Source organism: Coregonus clupeaformis, chromosome 1 (genome assembly GCF_020615455.1).
Source record: "Coregonus clupeaformis isolate EN_2021a chromosome 1, ASM2061545v1, whole genome shotgun sequence".
NCBI classification, from domain to species: Eukaryota; Metazoa; Chordata; class Actinopteri; order Salmoniformes; family Salmonidae; genus Coregonus; species Coregonus clupeaformis.
In genome coordinates, this window is record NC_059192.1 from 90586926 (window position 1) to 90607804 (window position 20879).

A 20879-nucleotide genomic window follows, 5' to 3' on the forward strand; every position below is an offset into this window, starting at 1 on the left:
AGCCAGTCATTCAGCCAGCCAGTCATTCAGCCAGCCAGTCATTCAGCCAGCCAGTCATTCAGCCAGCCAGTCATTCAGCCAGCCAGTCATTCAGCCAGCCAGTCATTCAGCCAGCCAGTCATTCAGCCAGCCAGTCATTCAGCCAGCCAGTCATTCAGCCAGCCAGTCATTCAGCCAGCCAGTCATTCAGCCAGCCAGTCATTCAGCCAGCCAGTCATTCAGCCAGTCAGTCATTCAGCCAGTCAGTCATTCAGCCAGCCAGTCATTCAGCCAGCCAGTCATTCAGCCAGCCAGTCATTCAGCCAGCCAGTCATTCAGCCAGCCAGTCATTCAGCCAGCCAGTCATTCAGCCAGCCAGTCATTCAGCCAGCCAGTCATTCAGCCAGCCAGTCATTCAGCCAGCCAGTCATTCAGCCAGCCAGTCATTCAGCCAGCCAGTCATTCAGCCAGCCAGTCATTCAGCCAGCCAGTCATTCAGCCAGCCAGTCATTCAGCCAGCCAGTCATTCAGCCAGTCAGTCATTCAGCCAGTCAGACACAGTAAACCAGTCAGTCACAGTCAGCTTGTTAGTCAGTCAGCTAGTCAGTCCCAGTTAGTCAGCCAGCCAGTCACAGTCAGTCAGTCAAAGTCAGCAAGCCAGCCAGTAAGTGAGTCAGTCAGTCAGTCAATCAGCCAGTCATTCACAGTCAGCTAGTCAGTCACAGTCAGCCTCAGTACGCCAGCCAGCCATTCAGTCATTCAGCCAGTCAGCCACAGTATGTCAGTCAGCCAGTCATAGTCACTCTGCCTAGTCAGTCAGTCAGTCAGTCAGCCAGTCAGCCAGTCAGTCAGCCAGCCAGCCAGTCAGCCAGCCAGCCAGTCAGTCGGTGGCTATGTCTCAGGATTGTTCAACTGGCTCCATGTCTTCATGACTAGGGTTGCAAAATGCCTGTAACTTTCCCCAAATTGATTTCAGACCTGTCCTATGTGAACAGTAGCGCTGTCTGTTAAAGTCAATCAGGAACCTTGTTTCCTGTTCATTACAGACAAAACGAGACTTGGCAATGACGATGTGAGTGTATGCAATTACTGTCTCTCTCTCTCCCTGTCTCCTCTCGTTTCCTCAGTCACCCTCTCTCCTACTCAGTCCTTCTCTCTCCCTGTCTCCTCTCGTTTCCTCCCTGGTCCTCCCTTCTCTCAGGGTACTGTCAGTGTGACAGGGGGTGTAGGGCTCAGGCAGGCCCACTCTGTTTGGGTTTGGGCAGTCCCTGTCCCGGTTTCTGCTTTGTGGAGATTAGTTCATGTCCCAGACTTTTTTTGGGGAACTCAGCACGTAATCCCAGCAACCTAGACAAAGCCAGTTATCCCTCTCTCTGTGTGTGTCCTTTAATCCTCTCCTCTCCTCTTCCTCCTCCTCTCCTCCTCCTCCTCATCCATAAAGGATTGTTTTATACCAAAACCTACTGTATCATAATCCACACAACACAGGCATTGCTTTGGGGAATTTAAATAAATCCTGAAGTCCACTCACCAAAATGTTTTGTGTTTGTACCCCTGGGCCAGACTACACTCAATCATAGGACCTATTGAAGAGATGAGTCTTCAGTAAAGACTTAAAGGTCGAGAACGAGTCTGCGTCTCTCACATGGATAGGCAGACCATTCCATAACAATTGAGCTCTATAGGAGAAAGCCCTGCCTCCAGCTGTTTGCTTAGAACTTCTAGGAACAATAAGGAAGGCCTGTGTCTTGTGACGGCAGGACCAAATCAGAGAGATGGGTAGGAGCAAGCCCATGTAATGCTTTGTAGGTTAGCAGTAAAACCTTGAAATCAGCCCTAGCCTTAACAGGAAGCCAGTGTAGCGAGGCTAGCACTGGAGTAATACGATCACATTTTGGGGTTCTATACAAGATTCTAGCAGCCGTGTTTAGCACTAACTGAAGTTGATTTAGTGCTTTATCCGGGTAGCCTGGAGAGTAGAGCATTGCAGTAGTCTAATCTAGAAGTGACAAAAGCATGGATTAGCTTTTCTGCATCATTTTTGGATGAAAAGTTTCAGATTTTTGCAATGTTATGATGCTGCCCTTGAAATATTATTGATATGTTGTGTATCACTATAAAGGCTACATAAGCACTACATACATTCTTCACAAATCATCTATAAGTGTGTCATACTGTATAAATGGTGCATAAACATACATAGTGTGTTATGTCACAATTGGCAATTCACTGGGAATGATTATGTCACCCTTTATACACCGTAGTGCTTACAAAGCTTGTATGTATAAAGCCTTTGTAAGTTGTACTTCGTTTTAAAGTGGGACCCAGTTGTTTACCCTCCTACAATACTTATTGTCAGTAAACCATGTTGGACTGGCCACTAGTACATGACAGTAAACCATGTTGGACTGGCCACTAGTACATGACAGTAAACCATGTTGGACTGGCCACTAGTACATGACAGTAAACCATGTTGGACTGGCCACTAGTACATGACAGTAAACCATGTTGGACTGGCCACTAGTACATGACAGTAAACCATGTTGGACTGGCCACTAAAACATGACAGTGGTTGGCAACAGTGTATGTAAATGCATGTGTGTTTCTGTGTGTTTCAGGTACCAGGACATGAGAAGACAGATTGGCTTTGAGATCAGAGACATGTGGTATAACCTAGGTATGAATCATCTATTTTATATTCTTCATATGCATTCAACTAACGTGACCGACCGGCTCCATTCGGTCTTATGTAGCAAAATTTGAAATTGTGTTTTTTACATTGGATAAAAGCAGGGACTCATACACTACTCATACACTAAATGGTATATCATACACTACTGTTGAGGAACAATGGGAAAGTAATTCTGCTTTGGAAGTTGACTAACTTGTAACACCACTTTTGAGAAAATGGCCCTTGAATGTTTTGGTACACATACTGGAGAGCTCTTCTTTGTCTACACCCATTCAGCATTGTTCACACCTTCTTAAGCCTTAGCCCCACCCATCTCTTTAAGGATTGACATGTGAGGCCATGTGCTAAACAGAGTGAGTACGGTAGTGGCAGGGTAGGCTAGCAGGGTAGGCCATGTGAGGCCATGTGCTAAACAGAGTGAGTACGGTAGTGCACTAAACAACCAACGATTTCAATACTAAAGGCTGGTTTAATACTACGTCTATCGACATGTCTGTAGACAGTTGTCGCGGTGACATCATGAACATCAAACGTGTCGTTGTCATTATGAAAAAGTATAAACACAAAAACGACATCAGCAGCCTGGTGGTCCAACATGGCACAACTGGTGTATTTTAACACTTCATTTAGTATATGTCAATCTAGCAAACCAGGCAACTAAAAGCAACTTTCTAAACAATGTTTTGGTTAGTTTCTAGCTTGTTATCTAGCTAGCTAACGTTACAGTGCCTTCAGAAAGTATTCAGACCCCTTGACTTTTTCCACATTTTGTTAAGTTACAGCCTTATTCTAAAATTGGTTAAATTGTATTTTTCCTCATCAATCTACACACAATACCCCATAATGACAAAGCAAAAATAGGTTTTTAGAAATGTTTGATAATGTATTACAAATAAAAAAACTGAAATATGACATTTACATAAGTATTCAGACCCTTTACTCAGTACTTTGTTGAAGCACCTTTGGCAGCGATTACAGCCTCGAGTCTTCTTGGGTATGACGCCACAAGCTTGGCACACCTGTATTTGGGGAGTTTCTCCCATTCTTCTCTGCAGATCCTCTCAAGCTCTGTCAGGTTGGATGGGGAGCGTTGCTGCACAGCTATTTTCAGGTCTCTCCAGAGATGTTCGATCAGGTTCAAGTCCGGGCTCTGGATGGGCCACTCAAGGACGTTCAGAGACTTGTGCCGAGCCACTCCTGCGTTGTCTTGGCTGTGTGCTTAGGGTCGTTGTTCTGTTGGACGGTGAACCTTCACCCCAGTCTGAGGTCCTGAGTGCTCTGGAGCAGGTTTTCATCAAGGATCTCTCTGTACTTTATTCTGTTCATCTTTGCCTCGATCCTGACTAGTCTCCCAGTCACTGCCGCTGAAAAACATCCCCACAGCATGATGCTGCCACCACCATGCTTCACCGTAGGGATGGTGCCAGGTTTCCTCCAGACATGACGCTTGGCATTCAGGCCAAAGAGTTCAATCTTGGTTTCATCAGACCAGAGAATCTTGTTTCTCATGGTCTGAGAGTCTTTAGGTGCCTTTTGGCAAACTCCAAGCGGGCTGTCATGTGCCTTTTACTGAGGAGTGGCTTCCGAATGTCCACTCTACCATAAAGGCCTGATTGGTGGAGTGCTGCAGAAATTGTTGTCCTTCTGGAAGTTTCTCCCATCTCCACAGAGGAACTCTAGAGCTCTGTCAGAGTGACCATCGGGTTCTTGGTCACCTCCCTGACCAAGGCCCTTCTCCCCCGATTGCTCAGTTTGGCCGGGTGGCCAGCTCTAGGAAGAGTCTTGGTGGTTCCAAACGTCTTCCATTTAAGAATGATGGAGGCCACTGTGTTCTTGGGGACCTTCAATGCTGCAGACATTTTTTGGTACCCTCCTCCAGATCTGTGCCTCAACACAATCCTTCGACCTCATGGTATAGTTTCTGCTCTGACATGCACTGTCAACTGTGGGACCTTTATATAGACAGGTGTGTTTCTTTAAAATCATGTGCAATCAATTGAATTTACCACAGGTGGGCTCCAATCAAGTTGTAGAAACAGGATGCACCTGAGCTCAATTTTGAGTCTCGTAGCAAAGGGTCTGATTCTCCGATCCTGAACCATACTCTATTCTTAGTTTCTCATTAAAACATGTTGCAAACAATATTTTCACAATGTATATTTGTCCATATACATTCAACTTCGCATACCTTCATTCACAGATCATACAGTAACTACTGTAAGGTCGTTGAAAGATGTTGAAGTGTGATATTTCCAAAGTGTTATTTTTGTGTCCGGGCCCATCTGGGAGTTTGTCTTGAGTGATTACCAGGTTGTTAGTGAAAACAGTAAGGACTTAGAATAGAGGATCAGATCTTGTGTTAATTGGCTTCATGTTGTTGTTGTGGAAGCAGAACTACAGCAGAGAAATCACAAAGGAGACGGAGAGTGACAAGGTGTTAGTTTGAATAGGCCTGTTTTATTAATGTCACGATCGTCGGGAACAGAGGACCAAGGCGCAGCGTTGAAGGCAAACATACTTTTTATTTAATGATTACACGAACAAAACAACAAACGATAACGTGACGTCCTCGGTCTAACACAAACCACACTGGAACAAGATCCCACACCATACTGTGGGAAACAGGCTGACTAAGTATGGTTCCCAATCAGAGACAACAAGCAACAGCTGATTCACGTTGCCTCTGATTGAGAACCACACTGGCCAACATAGAAACACAATACTAGAACGCACCCAAATGAAAACTCACACCCTGGCTCAACATACTAGAGTCCCCAGAGCCAGGGCGTGACAATTAATTCAAATAGGTAATCAGTCTCTGTTATTCCAATTCTCTCTTTCTCTCTCTTTTGCTCTCTCTCCCTCCCTCCATCTTCCTCCATCTCTCTCCCTCCCCTCCCTCCATCTCCCTCCCAACCCTCCCTCCATCTCCCTCCCTCCCCTCCCTCCCCTCCCTCCATCTCCCTCCCTCCCCTCCCTTCATCTCCCTCCCACCCCTCCCTCCATCTCCCTCTCTCCCCTCCCTCCATCTCTCTATCTTTCTCCCTCCCTCCCTCCCCTCCCTCCATCTCCCTCCCTCCCCTCCATCCCCTCCCTCCATCTCCCTCCCTCCCCTCCCTCCCCTCCCTCCATCTCCCTCTCTCCCCTCCCTCCATCTCTCTATCTTTCTCTCTCCCTCCCTCCATCTCCCTCCCTCCCTCCCTCCATCTCTCTATCTTTCTCTCTCCCTCCTCCCCTCCCTCCCTCCATCTCCCTCCCTCCCCTCCCTCCATCTCTCTATCTTTCTCTCTCCCTCCCTCCCCTCCCTCAATCTCCCTCCCTCCCTCCCTCCATCTCTCTCTCTTTCTCTCTCCCTCCATCCATCTCCCTCCATCTCCCTCCCTCCCCTCCCTCCATCTCTCTATCTTTCTCTCTCCCTCCCCCCCTCCCTCCCTCCATCTCCCTCCCTCCCCCTCCATCTCTCTATCTTTCTCTCTCCCTCCCTCCCCTCCCTCCCTCCATCTCCCTCCCTCCCCTCCCTCCATCTCTCTATCTTTCTCTCTCCCTCCCTCCATCTCCCTCCCTCCCCCTCCCTCCATCTCTCTATCTTTCTCTCTCCCTCCCTCCATCTCCCTCCCTCCCCTCCCTCCCTCATCTCTCTATCTTTCTCTCTCCCTCCCTCCCCTCCCTCATCTCCCTCTCTCCCCTCCCTCCATCTCTCTATCTTTCTCTCTCCCTCCCTCCTCCCTCCATCTCCCTCCCTCCCATCCCTCCATCTCTCTATCTTTCTCTCTCCCTCCCTCCCTCCCCTCCCTCCATCTCCCTCCCTCCCATCCCTCCATCTCTCTATCTTTCTCTCTCCCTCCCTCCCTCCCCTCTCTCCCCTCCCTCCATCTCCCTCCCTCCCCTCCCTCCCTCCATCTCTCTACCTTTCTCTCTCCCTCCCTCCCTTCCTCCATCTCTCTATCTTTCTCTCTCCCTCCCTCCCTCCCCTCCCTCCCTCCATCTCGCTATCTTTCTCCCTACCTCCCACCCCTCCCTCCATCTCCCTCCCCTCCCTCCCCTCCCTCCATCTCTCTATCTTTCTCTCTCCCTCCCTCCCCTCCCTCCCTCCATCTCGCTATCTTTCTCCCTCCCTCCCTCCCCTCCCTCCATCTCCCTCCCCTCCCTCCCTCCATCTCTCTATCTTTCTCTCTCCCTCCCTCCCCTCCCCTCCCTCCATCTCCCTCCCTCCCCCCCCTCCCTCCATCTCTCCATCTCCCTCTCTCCCTCCCTCCCCTTCTACTCTTCTTGATTAGAACTCTTACCATGATGTTGTATTGATTCCCTCACCAGTGTTTTCATTATTTAACCCTCTGGTTTGGACCTGAGGCTCTTCTCAGGAAAATCACCTCTCGTCTTCTGAGTGTCAGCAAAATGCTGATGAACACTGAAAAGGAAGTGGAGGAACATGGGAACCAGATTTAAACCTGTGTACTTTAAGCTCGTCAAGTACATGTTTACGCCTGGGGCCCCTCGATAGAAGTTTCCTCCAATGGGTTACACCAAGACAAATGAACATACTGTATAGCTCACCAGGAATTGTTTATTAAGGCTATTAGTTGATTTAACTATTATCCTCGATCATGTGTTAATGTATTATCTATGTATCTCACCAGGAATTAATAGTGAGTCCTTTAGTTCATGTATTTAATTATTTAATCATCCATGTATTAATGTGTCCCCAGGTCTCTTCAAGATCAATCTAGCAATTATCTGACCAGGAATAATTATCAATATTAGTTATATTCATGTAATTATGTCTTTATCCACATATTCTTGTGTTATATATGCACAGGTTCCACACAAGATCAATAAGCATATCACTCACCAATAATTATTAGTCCTTTTATTTATTTATCTCTTCACCCGTGTATCATAATAATATAATATGCCATTTAGCAGACTCTTTTATCCAAAGCGACTTACAGTAGTGCGCGCGTACATTTTCGTATGGGTGGCCCCAGCAGGAATCCAACCCACAACCCTGGCGTTGCAGGTGGCGCCGTGCTCTACCAACTGAGCTCCAGAGGACCAGGCTTTATAGTCACGCTTTATCCATCGCCGGGTCCCCTTTACATGGACTGGACTGTCATCTATTTACAGTTTGTCCGTCAGTTCATTCATTATCTATGTATTAATATCTTATCCATCCACAGGTCCCCACAATCATTATATCATATTAATATCAAAAATATATGCCATTTATCGGACGCTTTTATCTTACAGTAGTGCGCGCATACTTATTTTTAAAAAAGGTACGTATGGGTGGTCCCGGGACTCGAACCCACTATCATGGCGTTGTAAGCGCCATGCTCTACCAGCAGGAGTTATTAGTTAAGTTATTTGATCATGTGTTATCTGTCCCCAGGTCCCCACAAGATCAAGTTGATCCCAGAGATGGTGGGTCCCATCCTAGAGATGACTCTGGTCCCCGAGATAGAACTGAGGAAAGCCACAATCCCCATCTTCTTCGACATGATGCAGTGTGAATTCCACTTCACCTCCAGCTTCCAACGGGTCTGTATCAGTCAGTCAGTCCTTCAGTCAGTCAATCAGTCAGTCCTTCAGTCAGTCAATCAGTCAGTCGTTCAGTCAGTCAATCAATCCGTCAGTCAATCAGCCAATCAGTCGGTGAATCAATCAGTCAGTCAGTCAATCGTTCAGTCAGTCAGTCAATCGGTCAGTCAATCAGCCAGTCAGTCGGTCAATCAATCAATCGGCCAGTATATTAATCAATCAGTCAGTCAGTAAATCAATCAATCAATCAAATGTATTTATAAAGCCCTTTCTACATCAGAAGTTGTCACAAAGGGTTTACAATAACCCCACCTTGTCCCCAAAGAGCAAGCAGAAGCACAGTGTCAAGGACTCTAATTTTTAATTTATTTTATTTCCCCTTTATTTAACCAGGTAAGCCAGTTGAGAACAAGTTCTCATTTACAACTGCGACCTGGCCAAGATAAAGCAAAGCAGTGCGATAAAAACAACAACACAGAGTTACATATGGGGTAAAACAAAACATAAAGTCAAAAATACCAAAGAAAATATATATACAGTGTGTGCAAATGTAGCAAGTTATGGAGGTAAGGCAATAAATAGGCCATAGTGCAAAATAATTACAATTAGTATTAACACTGGAATGATAGATGTGCAAGAGATTATGTGCAAATAGAGATACTGGGGTGCAAATTAGCAAAATAAATAACAATATAGGGATGAGGTAGTTGGGTGGGCTAATTACAGATGGGCTGTGTACAGGTGCAGTGATCGGTAAGGTGCTCTGACAACTGATGCCTTAAAGTTAGTGAGGGAGATAAGAGTCTCCAGCTTCAGAGATTTTTGCAATTCGTTCCAGTCATTGGCAGCAGAGAACTGGAAGGAATGGCGGCCAAAGGAGGTGTTGGCTTTTGGGGATGACCAGTGAGATATACCTGCTGGAGCGCATACTACGGATGGGTGTTGCTATGGTGACCTAAGACCTAATGATGAGCTAAGATAAGGCTGAGATTTGCCTAGCAGTGATTTATAGATGGCCTGGAGCCAGTGGGTTTGGCGACAAATATGTAGTGAGGACCAGCCAACAAGAGCGTACAGGTCACAGTGGTGGGTAGTATATGGGGCTTTGGTGACAAAACGGATGGCACTGTAATACCTTACCCCACTAGAGACAAACGTAATGTTGGTAAATGTTTCCAGCAATGAATTGACTCATAATGTAGTTTTAGTATTGTAAAGCCCATAATGTAGTTTTAGTGTTGTAAAGGCCATAATGTAGTTTAGTGTTGTAAAGCCCATAATGTAGTTTAGTGTTGTAAAGCCCATAATGTAGTTTAGTGTTGTAAAGCCCATAATGTAGTTTAGTGTTGTAAAGCCCATAATGTAGTTTAGTGTTGTAAAGCCCATAATGTAGTTTAGTGTTGTAAAGCCCATAATGTAGTTTAGTGTTGTAAAGCCCATAATGTAGTTTTAGTGTTGTAAAGCCGATAATGTAGTTTTAGTATTTTACATTTACATTTAAGTCATTTAGCAGACGCTCTTATCCAGAGCGACTTACAAATTGGTGCATTCACCTTATGATAGCCAGTGGGACAACCACTTTACAAATATTTTTAAATTTTTATTTTTATTATTATTAATTTATATATTTTGTGGGGTGGGGAGGGGGGTAGAAGGATTACTTTTATCCTATCCCAGGTATTCCTTAAAGAGGTAGGGTTTCAAGTGTCTCCGGAAGGTGGTCAGTGACTAAAGTCAGTTTACTGTAGGGGGGATCAGTGGTCAGTTGGAAAGCCCATTTACTACACGTATTATGACCAGGTCACAGGAAGAGAACTTCATGTTATGCCACCTTCCAAAGTTCACCCCCTCTTTGCCTTAGTGATAGCCCATTGGTCACATCTGGTGTTCCACCAATCAAATGTCTAAGTGTCTTCTCTGCTACAGAACAGTATAGCCATGTGTATATCCTGAGTTTAGACAGAAACGTGTGTTATCCATGTAGCTTGTAGGTGACTATGTTTGCTGTATTAGCATTACGTTCCAAGTCTAACCCAGTCTCCCTCAGCATTCTCTGTACTGTATCTGGATTGACTTCCTCTACCACTGATGCCCCATTGAAGTCATGCTGAAGCAGAGGCCTGGCCTGTGGCTGTCTCCCAAATCCTCCCAGCCAGTGTAGTAGTACAGTCTGGTGTCTCCAATGGCACCCTATTTCCTCTATAGTGCACTACTTTTGACTAGGGCCTATAGGGATCTGGTCTAGAGTAGTGCACTATAAAGTGAATAGGGTGCAATTTGGGTCACACACACACTCAGTCTGTTAGATTGGGAATGAAGGGGAACCCTGGTGATACAGTTAGATGTGTCAGCCAGTCAGGACCTGGGTCATTGGGAATGACTACATCCTCTTATATCCCCCCTACAGTAAAAGGGGATCTATTTCACATTGGATGTGTCCCAAATGGTACCCTATTCCCTATATAGTGCACTACTTTTGACCGGGGCCCGATAGTGCACTATATATGGAATAGGGACCCATTTGGGATGCAGACAAATGGCTTGACCCCTTTTTATAAGTGAGGCTTATTCTGTTCCAGACTTTCTAGTGTGCAGTGTAAATCTACAACTTAGCAGAGAGAGAGAGTTGCTTCTCTTCCTGTCTCCCTGACACAGCAGCAGCACATCAAGCAGGCAGTCCAAGTTGGAGCAAACGTCCCTTCTTCATTCCTTCTGTTGTCTTTCTGGGAAGAAGGAGAGAGGGGAAGAAGGAGAGAGGGGAAGAAGGAGAGAGGGGAAGGAGAGAGGGGGGAAGGAGGAGAGAGGGGAAGGAGGAGAGAGGGGAAGAAGGAGAGAGGGGAAGAAGGAGAGAGGGGAAGAAGGAGAGAGGGGAAGGAGGAGAGAGGGGAAGAAGGGGAGAGGGGGAAGGAGGGGAGAGGGGAAGAAGGAGAGAGGGGAAGAAGGAGAGAGGGGAAGAAGGAGAGAGGGGAAGAAGGAGAGAGGGGAAGGAGGAGAGAGGGGAAGAAGGGGAGAGGGGGGAAGGAGGGGAGAGGGGAAGAAGGAGAGAGGGGAAGAAGGAGAGAGGGGAAGAAGGAGAGAGGGGAAGAAGGAGAGAGGGGAAGAAGGAGAGAGGGGAAGAAGGAGAGAGGGGAGAAGGAGAGAGGGGGGAAGGAGGAGAGAGGGGAAGGAGGAGAGAGGGGAAGAAGGAGAGAGGGGAAGAAGGAGAGAGGGGAAGAAGGAGAGAGGGGAAGAAGGAGAGAGGGGAAGAAGGAGAGAGGGGGGAAGGAGGAGAGAGGGGGAAGGAGGAGAGAGGGGAAGAAGGAGAGAGGGGAAGAAGGAGAGAGGGGAAGAAGGGGAGAGGGGATGGAGAGAGGGGAAGGAGGAGAGAGGGGAAGAAGGAGAGAGGGGAAGAAGGAGAGAGGGGAAGAAGGAGAGAGGGGAAGGATGAGAGAGGGGAAGAAGGAGAGAGGGGAAGGAGGAGAGAGGGGAAGAAGGAGAGAGGGGAAGGATGAGAGAGGGGAAGAAGGAGAGAGGGGAAGGAGGAGAGAGGGGAAGGAGGAGAGAGGGGAAGAAGGAGAGAGGGGAAGGAGGAGAGAGGGGAAGAAGGGGAGAGGGGATGGAGAGAGGGGAAGAAGGAGAGAGGGGAAGAAGGAGAGAGGGGAAGAATGAGAGAGGGGAAGGAGGAGAGAGGGGAAGGAGGAGAGAGGGGAAGAAGGAGAGAGGGGAAGGAGAGAGAGAGGGGAAGAAGGAGAGAGGGGAAGAAGGAGAGAGGGGAAGAAGGAGAGAGGGAAGAAGGAGAGAGGGGAAGAATGAGAGAGGGAAAGAAGGAGAGAGGGGAAGGAGGAGAGAGGGGAAGAAGGAGAGAGGGGAAGGAGGAGAGAGGGGAAGGAGGAGAGAGGGGGAAGAAGGAGAGAGGGGAAGGAGGAGAGAGGGGAAGAAGGAGAGAGGGGAAGAAGGAGAGAGGGGAAGAAGGAGAGAGGGGGAAGAAGGAGAGAGGGGAAGAAGGAGAGAGGGGAAGAAGGAGAGAGGGGAAGAAGGAGAGAGGGGAAGGAGGAGAGAGGGGAAGGAGGAGAGAGGGGAAGAAGTAGAGAGGGGAAGGAGGAGAGAGGGAAAGAAGGAGAGAGGGGAAGAAGGAGAGAGGGGAAGAAGGAGAGAGGGGAAGAAGGAGAGAGGGGAAGGAGGAGAGAGGGGAAGAAGTAGAGAGGGGAAGGAGGAGGGGGAAGAAGGAGAGAGGGGAAGAGAACAAAGTTCCAGAACAAGAGGATGTGCTTTCTGCTGTGGCTCCCTGCTCAGCCAATCACAGAGAAGTTAGTGAGAGTCATCAGCGTGATAATGAACTGATTTAATATGAGCTCACAGTCCGCCAGGCTGAAAGGCGATTAAACCAAGAGTAGAGATCCTCTCAACCAAGAGGAGAGAGAGGGTGGGAAAGAGAGGGATAGTGGGGGAAAAGAGAGAGCGAGAAAGAGAATCAGAGAGCGAGGGAGGCAGAAGGAGGGAGACAGGAGGGGAGACTAATGAATTGAAAAATGAGCTGTGCTGATTATGAATGGCTGCTTTCTAATTGCAGTTTGAGAATGAGATCATCACCAAACTGGATCATGAGGTGGAGGGGGGCGGAGGAGATGAGCAGTACAAAGTCCTCTTCCAAAAGATGTGAGTGTTGCCGGTCTGCGTCTGTCTGTCGTCGTAACTGTCTGACTGTCTGTCTGTCTGTTACTGTCTGTCTGACTGTCTGTGTAGTGACTGACTGACGACTGACTCTGTCTGTCTGTCTCTGTCTGCCTGCATGTCTGTCTGTCACTGCCTGTCTGTCTGTCTGTCTGTCTCTGTCTGTCTGTCTCTTTCTGTGTCTCTTCCTGCCTCTCTTCCTGCCTCCCTGCCTGTCTGTCTGTCTGTCTGTCTGTCTTTCCTCCAAGAAGATGTCTGATGATGATGATGATGATTATTAAAGGACAGGATTATATGACAGATGACAACCATGTGTTATTTTATCCTGGTATAGTTGGGTGCAAACTCCTGTCCTCAAATCCAGTCAACCACACATGTTGAAGCTGGAAATGAGTAATACTTACTGTACACCAACACAGTTAACACTCACATTTTACCATGCTTTACCCCCCCCTCTCTCTCTCTCTCTCTCTCTCTCTCTCTCTCTCTCTCTCTCTCTCTCTCGCTCTCTCTCTCTCCCCTCTCAATTCAATTCAAAGGGCTTTATTGGCATGGGAAACATATGTTTACATTACCAAAGCAAGTGAAATAGATAATAAACTAGAGGGAAATAAACAAGGGAAACATTAGTAAACACTCACTAAAGTTTTAAGAGTATAGACATTTCACATATTATATTATTGGCTTTGTGCAGTGTTGTAACAGTGTGCAAATATCTCTCTCCTCTCTCCCCCTCCCTTCTCTCTCCCTCCACTGTATCTCTCCCTCTCCCCTCTCTCCCTCTCCTCTCTCCCCTCCCTTGTATCTCCCCCTCCCCTCTCTCTCCCTCCACTGTATCACCCCTCTCTCCCTCTCCTCTCTCCCCCTCCCTTGTATCTCCCCTCCCCTCTCTCTCCCTCCACTGTATCACCCCCTCTCTCCCCCTCCCCTCTCTCTCCCTCCACTGTATCACCCCTCTCCCCCTCCCCTGTACCCCCTCCCCTCACCCCCTCCTCTCCCCTCTCTCCCCTCCCCTCATCCCCTCCTCTCCCCTCTCTCCCCCCTGTATCCCCCTCCCCTCACCCCCTCCTCTCCCTCTCTCCCCTCCCCTGTCCCCCTCCCCTCACCCCTCCTCTCCCCTCTCTCCCCCTCCCCTGTATCCCCCTCCTCATCCCCTCTCTCTCTCCCCTCCCCTGTATCCCCCTCCCCTCACCCCCTCCTCTCCCCTCTCTCCCCCTCCCCTGTATCCCCCTCCCTCACCCCCCTCTCTCCCCTCTCTCCCCCTCCCCTGTATCCCCCTCCCCTCACCCCTCCTCTCCCTCTCTCCCCCTCCCCTGTATCCCCCTCCCCTCATCCCCTCCTCACCCCTCTCTCCCCTCCCCTGTATCCCCCTCCCCTCACCCTCCTCTCCCTCTCTCCCCCTCCCTGTATCCCCCTCCCCTCACCCCCTCCTCTCCCTCTCTCCCCTCCCTGTATCCCTCCCCTCATCCCCTCCTCTCCCCTCTCCCCCCCCTGTATCCCCTCCCTCACCCCTCCTCTCCCCTCTCTCCCCTCCCCTGTATCCCCCTCCCCTCACCCCCTCCTCTCCCCTCTCTCCCCCTCCCCTGTATCCCCCCTCCCCTCACCCCCTCCTCTCCCCTCTCTCCCCCTCCCCTGTATCCCCCTCCCCTCACCCCTCCTCTCCCCTCTCTCCCCTCCCCTGTATCCCCCTCCCCTCACCCCTCCTCTCCCCTCTCTCCCCCTCCCCTGTATCCCCCTCCCCTCACCCCCTCCTCTCCCTCTCTCCCCTCCCTGTATCCCCCTCCCCTCACCCCTCCTCTCCCCTCTCCCCTCCCCTGTATCCCTCCCCTCACCCCTCCTCTCCCTCTCTCCCCCTCCCTGTATCCCCCTCCCCTCATCCCCTCCTCTCCCCTCTCTCCCTCCCCTGTATCCCCCCTCCCTCTCCCCCCTCCCCTCTCTCCCCCTCCCCTGTATCCCCCTCCCCTCATCCCTCCTCTCCCCTCTCTCCCCTCCCCTGTATCCCCCTCCCTCATCCCCTCCTCTCCCCTCTCTCCCCCTCCCCCTGTATCCCCCTCCCCTCACCCCCTCCTCTCCCTCTCTCCTCCCTGTATCCCCCCTCCCTCATCCCCTCCTCTCCCCTCTCTCCCCCTCCCTGTATCCCCCTCCCCTCATCCCCTCCTCTCCCCTCTCTCCCCTCCCCTGATCCCCCTCACCCCCTCCTCTCCCCTCTCTCCCCCTCCCCTGTATCCCCCTCCCCTCATCCCCTCCTCTCCCCTCTCTCCCCTCCCTCTCTCCCTCCCTCTCTCCCCCTCTCCCCCCTCTCTCCCCTCTCCTCCCCCTCTCTCCCCCTCCCCCCCTCCCCCCAGTCTGTTGGAGCACTGCAGGAAACATAAGTACCTGTCTAAGAGTGGGGAGATCTTTGTGAGCTTGGTGGTTCGTCTGTTGGAGCGACTGCTGGACTACAGGACCATCATGCACGATGAGAACAAGGAGAACCGGATGAGCTGCACTGTCAACGTGCTGGTAGGAGAGAGACACACACACACACTGTTATATGTTCTGTCCTGTTCCGTTGTGGACAGATGTCTGACTGCTTCCTGCTGCGATGCTTAGAGTTACCGGTCTTATTGTGGCCTGACGGTTTCCTTTCCAACTGTCGGAAACACCAGCTGCGTAACATTTATTATTGGTATTGTTGCGATTGTTGTTGCTTATTCGACTTTCGTGAGTTAAATCATTTCAGTTTTGTTAAACCATTTCAATCTTTTCGTCCTCAGAACTTCTACAAGGAGATAGAGAGAGAGGAGATGTACATCAGGTAAGAAAAGATCCTCATCGTCATCTTCCTCAACTAGACGGTTCTGTTGTTCTGTTGTACTCAGTCCCTCTGTGAAGTCAAGGCCGGTGTTTTTGCTATCTTCTCTGACTGACAATGAATAACTGCATAATGCAACACCGTAGGAGGTTTTCTCTTTCACTGGTGATAAATTCAGCTTTGTCTCAAATCTCTGTGTGATTTTCCATTCCCTGCTTTTCCATCAATCAGCCCTATCAGTCCATCAGTCAGCCCTAGCAATCCATCAGTCAGCCCTAGCAGTCCATCAGTCAGCCCTATCAGTCCATCAGTCAGCCCTAGCAGTCCATCAATCAGCCCTAGCAGTCCATCAATCAGCCCTATCAGTCCATCAGTCAGACCTAGCAGTCCATCAGTCAAACCTAGCAGTCCATCAGTCAGCCCTAGCAGTCCATCAGTCAGCCCTAGCAGTCCATCAGTCAGCCCTAGCAGTCCATCAGTCAGACCTAGCAGTCCATCAGTCAAACCTAGCAGTCCATCAGTCAAACCTAGCAGTCCATCAGTCAGCCCTAGCAGTCCATCAGTCAGCCCTAGCAGTCCATCAATCAGCCCTAGCAGTCCATCAGTCAGCCATAGCAGTCCATCAGTCAGCAGTAGCAGTCCATCAGTCAGCCCTATCAGTTCCATCAGTCAGCAGTAGCAGTCTATCAGTCAGCCCTAGCAGTCCATCAGTCAGCAGTAGCAGTCCATCAGTCAGCAGTAGCAGTCCATCAGTCAGCCGTAGCAGTCCATCAGTCAGCAGTAGCAGTCATCAGTCAGCCCTAGCAGTCCATCAGTCAGCAGTAGCAGTCCATCAGTCAGTGGTAGCAGTCCATCAGTCAGCCCTAGCAGTCCATCAGTCAGCCCTAGCAGTCCATCAGTCAGCAGTAGCAGTCCATCAGTCAGCAGTAGCAGTCCATCAGTCAGCAGTAGCAGTCCATCAGTCAGCCCTAGCAGTCCATCAGTCAGCCCTAGCAGTCCATCAGTCAGCAGTAGCAGTCCATCAGTCAGCGGTAGCAGTCCATCAGTCAGTGGTAGCAGTCCATCAGTCAGTGGTAGCAGTCCATCAGTCAGCCCTAGCAGTCATCAGTCAGCCCTAGCAGTCATCAGTCAGCCCTAGCAGTCCATCAGTCAGCAGTAGCAGTCCATCAGTCAGCCCTAGCAGTCCATCAGTCAGCCCTAGCAGTCCATCAGTCAGCCCTAGCAGTCCATCAGTCAGCAGTAGCAGTCCATCAGTCAGCCGTAGCAGTCCATCAGTCAGCAGTAGCAGTCCATCAGTCAGCCATAGCAGTCCATCAGTCAGCCCTAGCAGTCTATCAGTCAGCAGTAGCAGTCCATCAGTCAGCAGTAGCAGTCCATCAGTCAGCCCTAGCAGTCCATCAGTCAGCCCTAGCAGTCCATCAGTCAGCCCTAGCAGTCCATCAGTCAGCCCTAGCAGTCCATCAGTCAGCAGTAGCAGTCCATCAGTCAGCCCTAGCAGTCCATCAGTCAGCCCTAGCAGTCCATCAGTCAGCAGTAGCAGTCCATCAGTCAGCCCTAGCAGTCCATCAGTCAGCAGTAGCAGTCCATCAGTCAGCCCTAGCAGTCCATCAGTCAGCCCTAGCAGTCTATCAGTCAGCAGTAGCAGTCCATCAGTCAGCCCTAGCAGTCCATCAGTCAGCCCTAGCAGTCCATCAGTCAGCCCTAGCAGTCAAAGTTGCCATCTAAAAGCATTTTCTGAGGTGAAAGGAAAATGTCACCATGTACTGCATCCATCCGCATCCAAAATGGACCCATATTCCTACATAGTGCACTACTTTTGACCAGGGCCCAGATAGGGCTCAAGTCAGCAGTAGTGCACTATATAGTGAATAGGGGGGCCATTTCAGACACAGTTGACTTGTCTCTCTCCATTGTCACCATGGTGAAGCCATATTGAAGCTCACCAAGGTGTGCACTATGACCCACTTGTCCTCCGTCCGTCCGTCCGGCCAGGTACCTGTACAAGCTGTGTGATCTCCACAAGGAGTGTGACAACTACACTGAAGCTGCCTACACACTGCTGCTGCACGCTAAGCTGCTCAAGGTATTTACACACACACACACACACACACACACACACACACATCAATACACATGCACAGAAGGACATACTCTCATAGCTCAGACACACAAACTCTCTCTCTCGCTACCTTTTCTCTCTCTCTCTCTCTCTCTCTCTCTCTCTCTCTCTCTCTCTCTCTCTTCCTCTGTTTATCTCTCTCCCTCTCCCACCTCCTCTCTCTCTAGATGAAGTGATAGTGTGAAATGTGTGTCTTTTAGCGTCTGTTGAATAGCAACAGTTGTAGAGGACAAATCCCCAGGATCTGTTATCATATAGATGGCTCTTAACCTTGCAGTAGCAGAGGTGTATCCGTGAATATCAATGTGTTGTGGAACAGGATCTGGAGAGCAGCGATACGTCCAACCTTGTTTTAATCCTCCCACTGTCAGGAGAGGACAGGACTGATGAGATGAGAGAGAGGAGGGCAGGGAGAGTGTGAGAGGAGAGAGAGATTGGAGAGAGATGACTGTTGTGACAGTTGTGACAGGCCCTTAGTAGGGTTACAGAGGCTGGGACCAGGGAGCCAATAGGATCGCTGCATCTAGCCTGTGTCGTCCAGCCACTCACAGCGTTTTGTTGAGAGGGAGAGAGGAGAGGGGAGAGGAGAGGAGAGGAGAGGAGAGGAGAGGAGAGGAGAGGAGAGGGAGAGGAGAGGAGAGGGAGAGGAGAGGAGAGGAGAGGAGAGGAGAGGAGAGGAGAGGAGAGGAGAGGAGAGGAGAGGAGAGGAGAAGTGTGTGGTCAGCAGAAAAAATAAAAGCTCTTTTAATCTGCCGTTGTTCCTTTCTTGTTTCCTTCCCTCTCTCTGTAGTTTACAGAATGAAGCAGAATGTGTGATGAATAATGTGGCTGTATCACTGCATAAATCAATATGATCTGATGTGTTAATGTAGCGTTTGCATAAAGTTATGACTCTCCCTCTCCTGTTCAGTGTCCACTACTTCACTGGCTTCACTGTGGATCAATGTTTGGCTGTATTGGTGATTCTAGCTCTGCACACCTACAGCAAATATCATATTAGTCTGAGGATAGAGTGGATACTGCACTACTACAGCAGGTATCTGTGTCTACAGGGGTCTGTTCTATGGTAGTGTAATTAGAGATGATCTGTGTCTACAGGGGTCTGTTCTATGGTAGTGTAATTAGAGGTGATCTGTGTCTACAGGGGTCTGTTCTATGGTAGTGTAATTAGAGGTGATCTGTGTCTACAGGGGTCTGTACTATGGTAGTGTAATTAGAGGTGATCTGTGTCTACAGGGGTCTGTTCTATGGTAGTGTAATTAGAGGTGATCTGTGTCTACAGGGGTCTGTTCTATGGTAGTGTAATTAGAGGTGATCTGTGTCTACAGGGGTCTGTTCTATGGTAGTGTAATTAGAGGTGATCTGTGTCTACAGGGGTCTGTTCTATGGTAGTGTAATTAGAGGTGATCTGTGTCTACAGGGGTCTGTTCTATGGTAGTGTAATTAGAGGTGATCTGTGTCTACAGGGGTCTGTTCTATGGTAGTGTAATTAGAGGTGATCTGTGTCTATAGGGGTCTGTTCTATGGTAGTGTAATTAGAGGTGATCTGTGTCTACAGGGGTCTGTTCTATGGTAGTGTAATTAGAGGTGATCTGTGTCTACAGGGGTCTGTTCTATGGTAGTGTAATTAGAGGTGATCTGTGTCTACAGGGGTCTGTTCTATGGTAGTGTAATTAGAGATGATCTGTGTCTACAGGGGTCTGTTCTATGGTAGTGTAATTAGAGGTGATCTGTGTCTACAGGGGTCTGTTCTATGGTAGTGTAATTAGAGATGATCTGTGTCTACAGGGGTCTGTTCTATGGTAATGTAATTAGAGGTGATCTGTGTCTACAGGGGTCTGTTCTATGGTAGTGTAATTAGAGGTGATCTGTGTCTACAGGGGTCTGTTCTATGGTAGTGTAATTAGAGATGATCTGTGTCTATAGGGGTCTGTTCTATGGTAGTGTAATTAGAGGTGATCTGTGTCTACAGGGGTCTGTTCTATGGTAGTGTAATTAGAGGTGATCTGTCTCTACAGGGGTCGGTACTATGGTAGTGTAGTGTGATCTGTGTCTACAGGGGTCTTCTGTACTATGGTAGTGTAATTAGAGATGATCTGTGTCTACAGGGGTCTGTTCTATGGTAGTGTAATTAGAGATGATCTGTGTCTACAGGGGTCTGTTCTATGGTTGTGTAATTTGAGATGATCTGTGTCTACAGGGGTCTGTTCTATGGTTGTGTAATTAGAGATGATCTGTGTCTACAGGGGTCTGTTCTATGGTTGTGTAATTAGAGATGATCTGTGTCTACAGGGGTCTGTTCTATGGTAGTGTAATTAGAGGTGATCTGTGTCTACAGTGGTCTGTTCTATGGTAGTGTAATTAGAGGTGATCTGTGTCTACAGGGGTCTGTTCTATGGTAGTGTAATTAGAGGTGATCTGTGTCTACAGGGGTCTGTTCTATGGTAGTGTAATTAGAGGTGATCTGTGTCTACAGGGGTCTGTTCTATGGTAGTGTAATTAGAGGTGATCTGTGTCTACAGGGGTCTGTTCTATGGTAGTGTAATTAGAGGTGATCTGTGTCTACAGGGGTCTGTTCTATGGTTGTGTAATTAGAGATGATCTGTGTCTACAGGGGTCTGTTCTATGGTTGTGTAATTAGAGATGATCTGTGTCTACAGGGGTCTGTTCTATGGTAGTGTAATTAGAGATGATCTGTGTCTACAGGGGTCTGTTCTATGGTAGTGTAATTAGAGGTGATCTGTGTCTACAGGGGTCTGTTCTATGGTAGTGTAATTAGAGATGATCTGTGTCTACAGGGGTCTGTTCTATGGTTGTGTAATTAGAGATGATCTGTGTCTACAGGGGTCTGTTCTATGGTAGTGTAATTAGAGATGATCTGTGTCTACAGGGGTCTGTTCTATGGTTGTGTAATTAGAGATGATCTGTGTCTACAGGGGTCTGTTCTATGGTAGTGTAATTAGAGATGATCTGTGTCTACAGGGGTCTGTACTATGGTAGTGTAATTAGAGATGATCTGTGTCTACAGGTGTCTGTTCTATGGTAGTGTAATTAGAGGTGATCTGTGTCTACAGGGGGTCTGTTCTATGGTAGTGTAATTAGAGATG

General features: G+C 48.9%; 1 protein-coding gene across 1 annotated transcript in view; it reads left to right on the forward strand.

Annotated features, from left to right (window-relative positions):
- The window catches only part of LOC123491371 (dedicator of cytokinesis protein 1-like), a 174576-nt gene that overhangs the window by 82176 nt on the left and 71521 nt on the right, over window positions 1-20879 (forward strand). Inside the window, 6 exon segments of the mRNA XM_045221937.1 lie at window positions 2598-2656; window positions 8061-8209; window positions 12759-12844; window positions 15205-15361; window positions 15616-15656; window positions 17646-17736. Of these exon segments, the coding sequence (XP_045077872.1) occupies window positions 2598-2656; window positions 8061-8209; window positions 12759-12844; window positions 15205-15361; window positions 15616-15656; window positions 17646-17736 (583 nt within the window).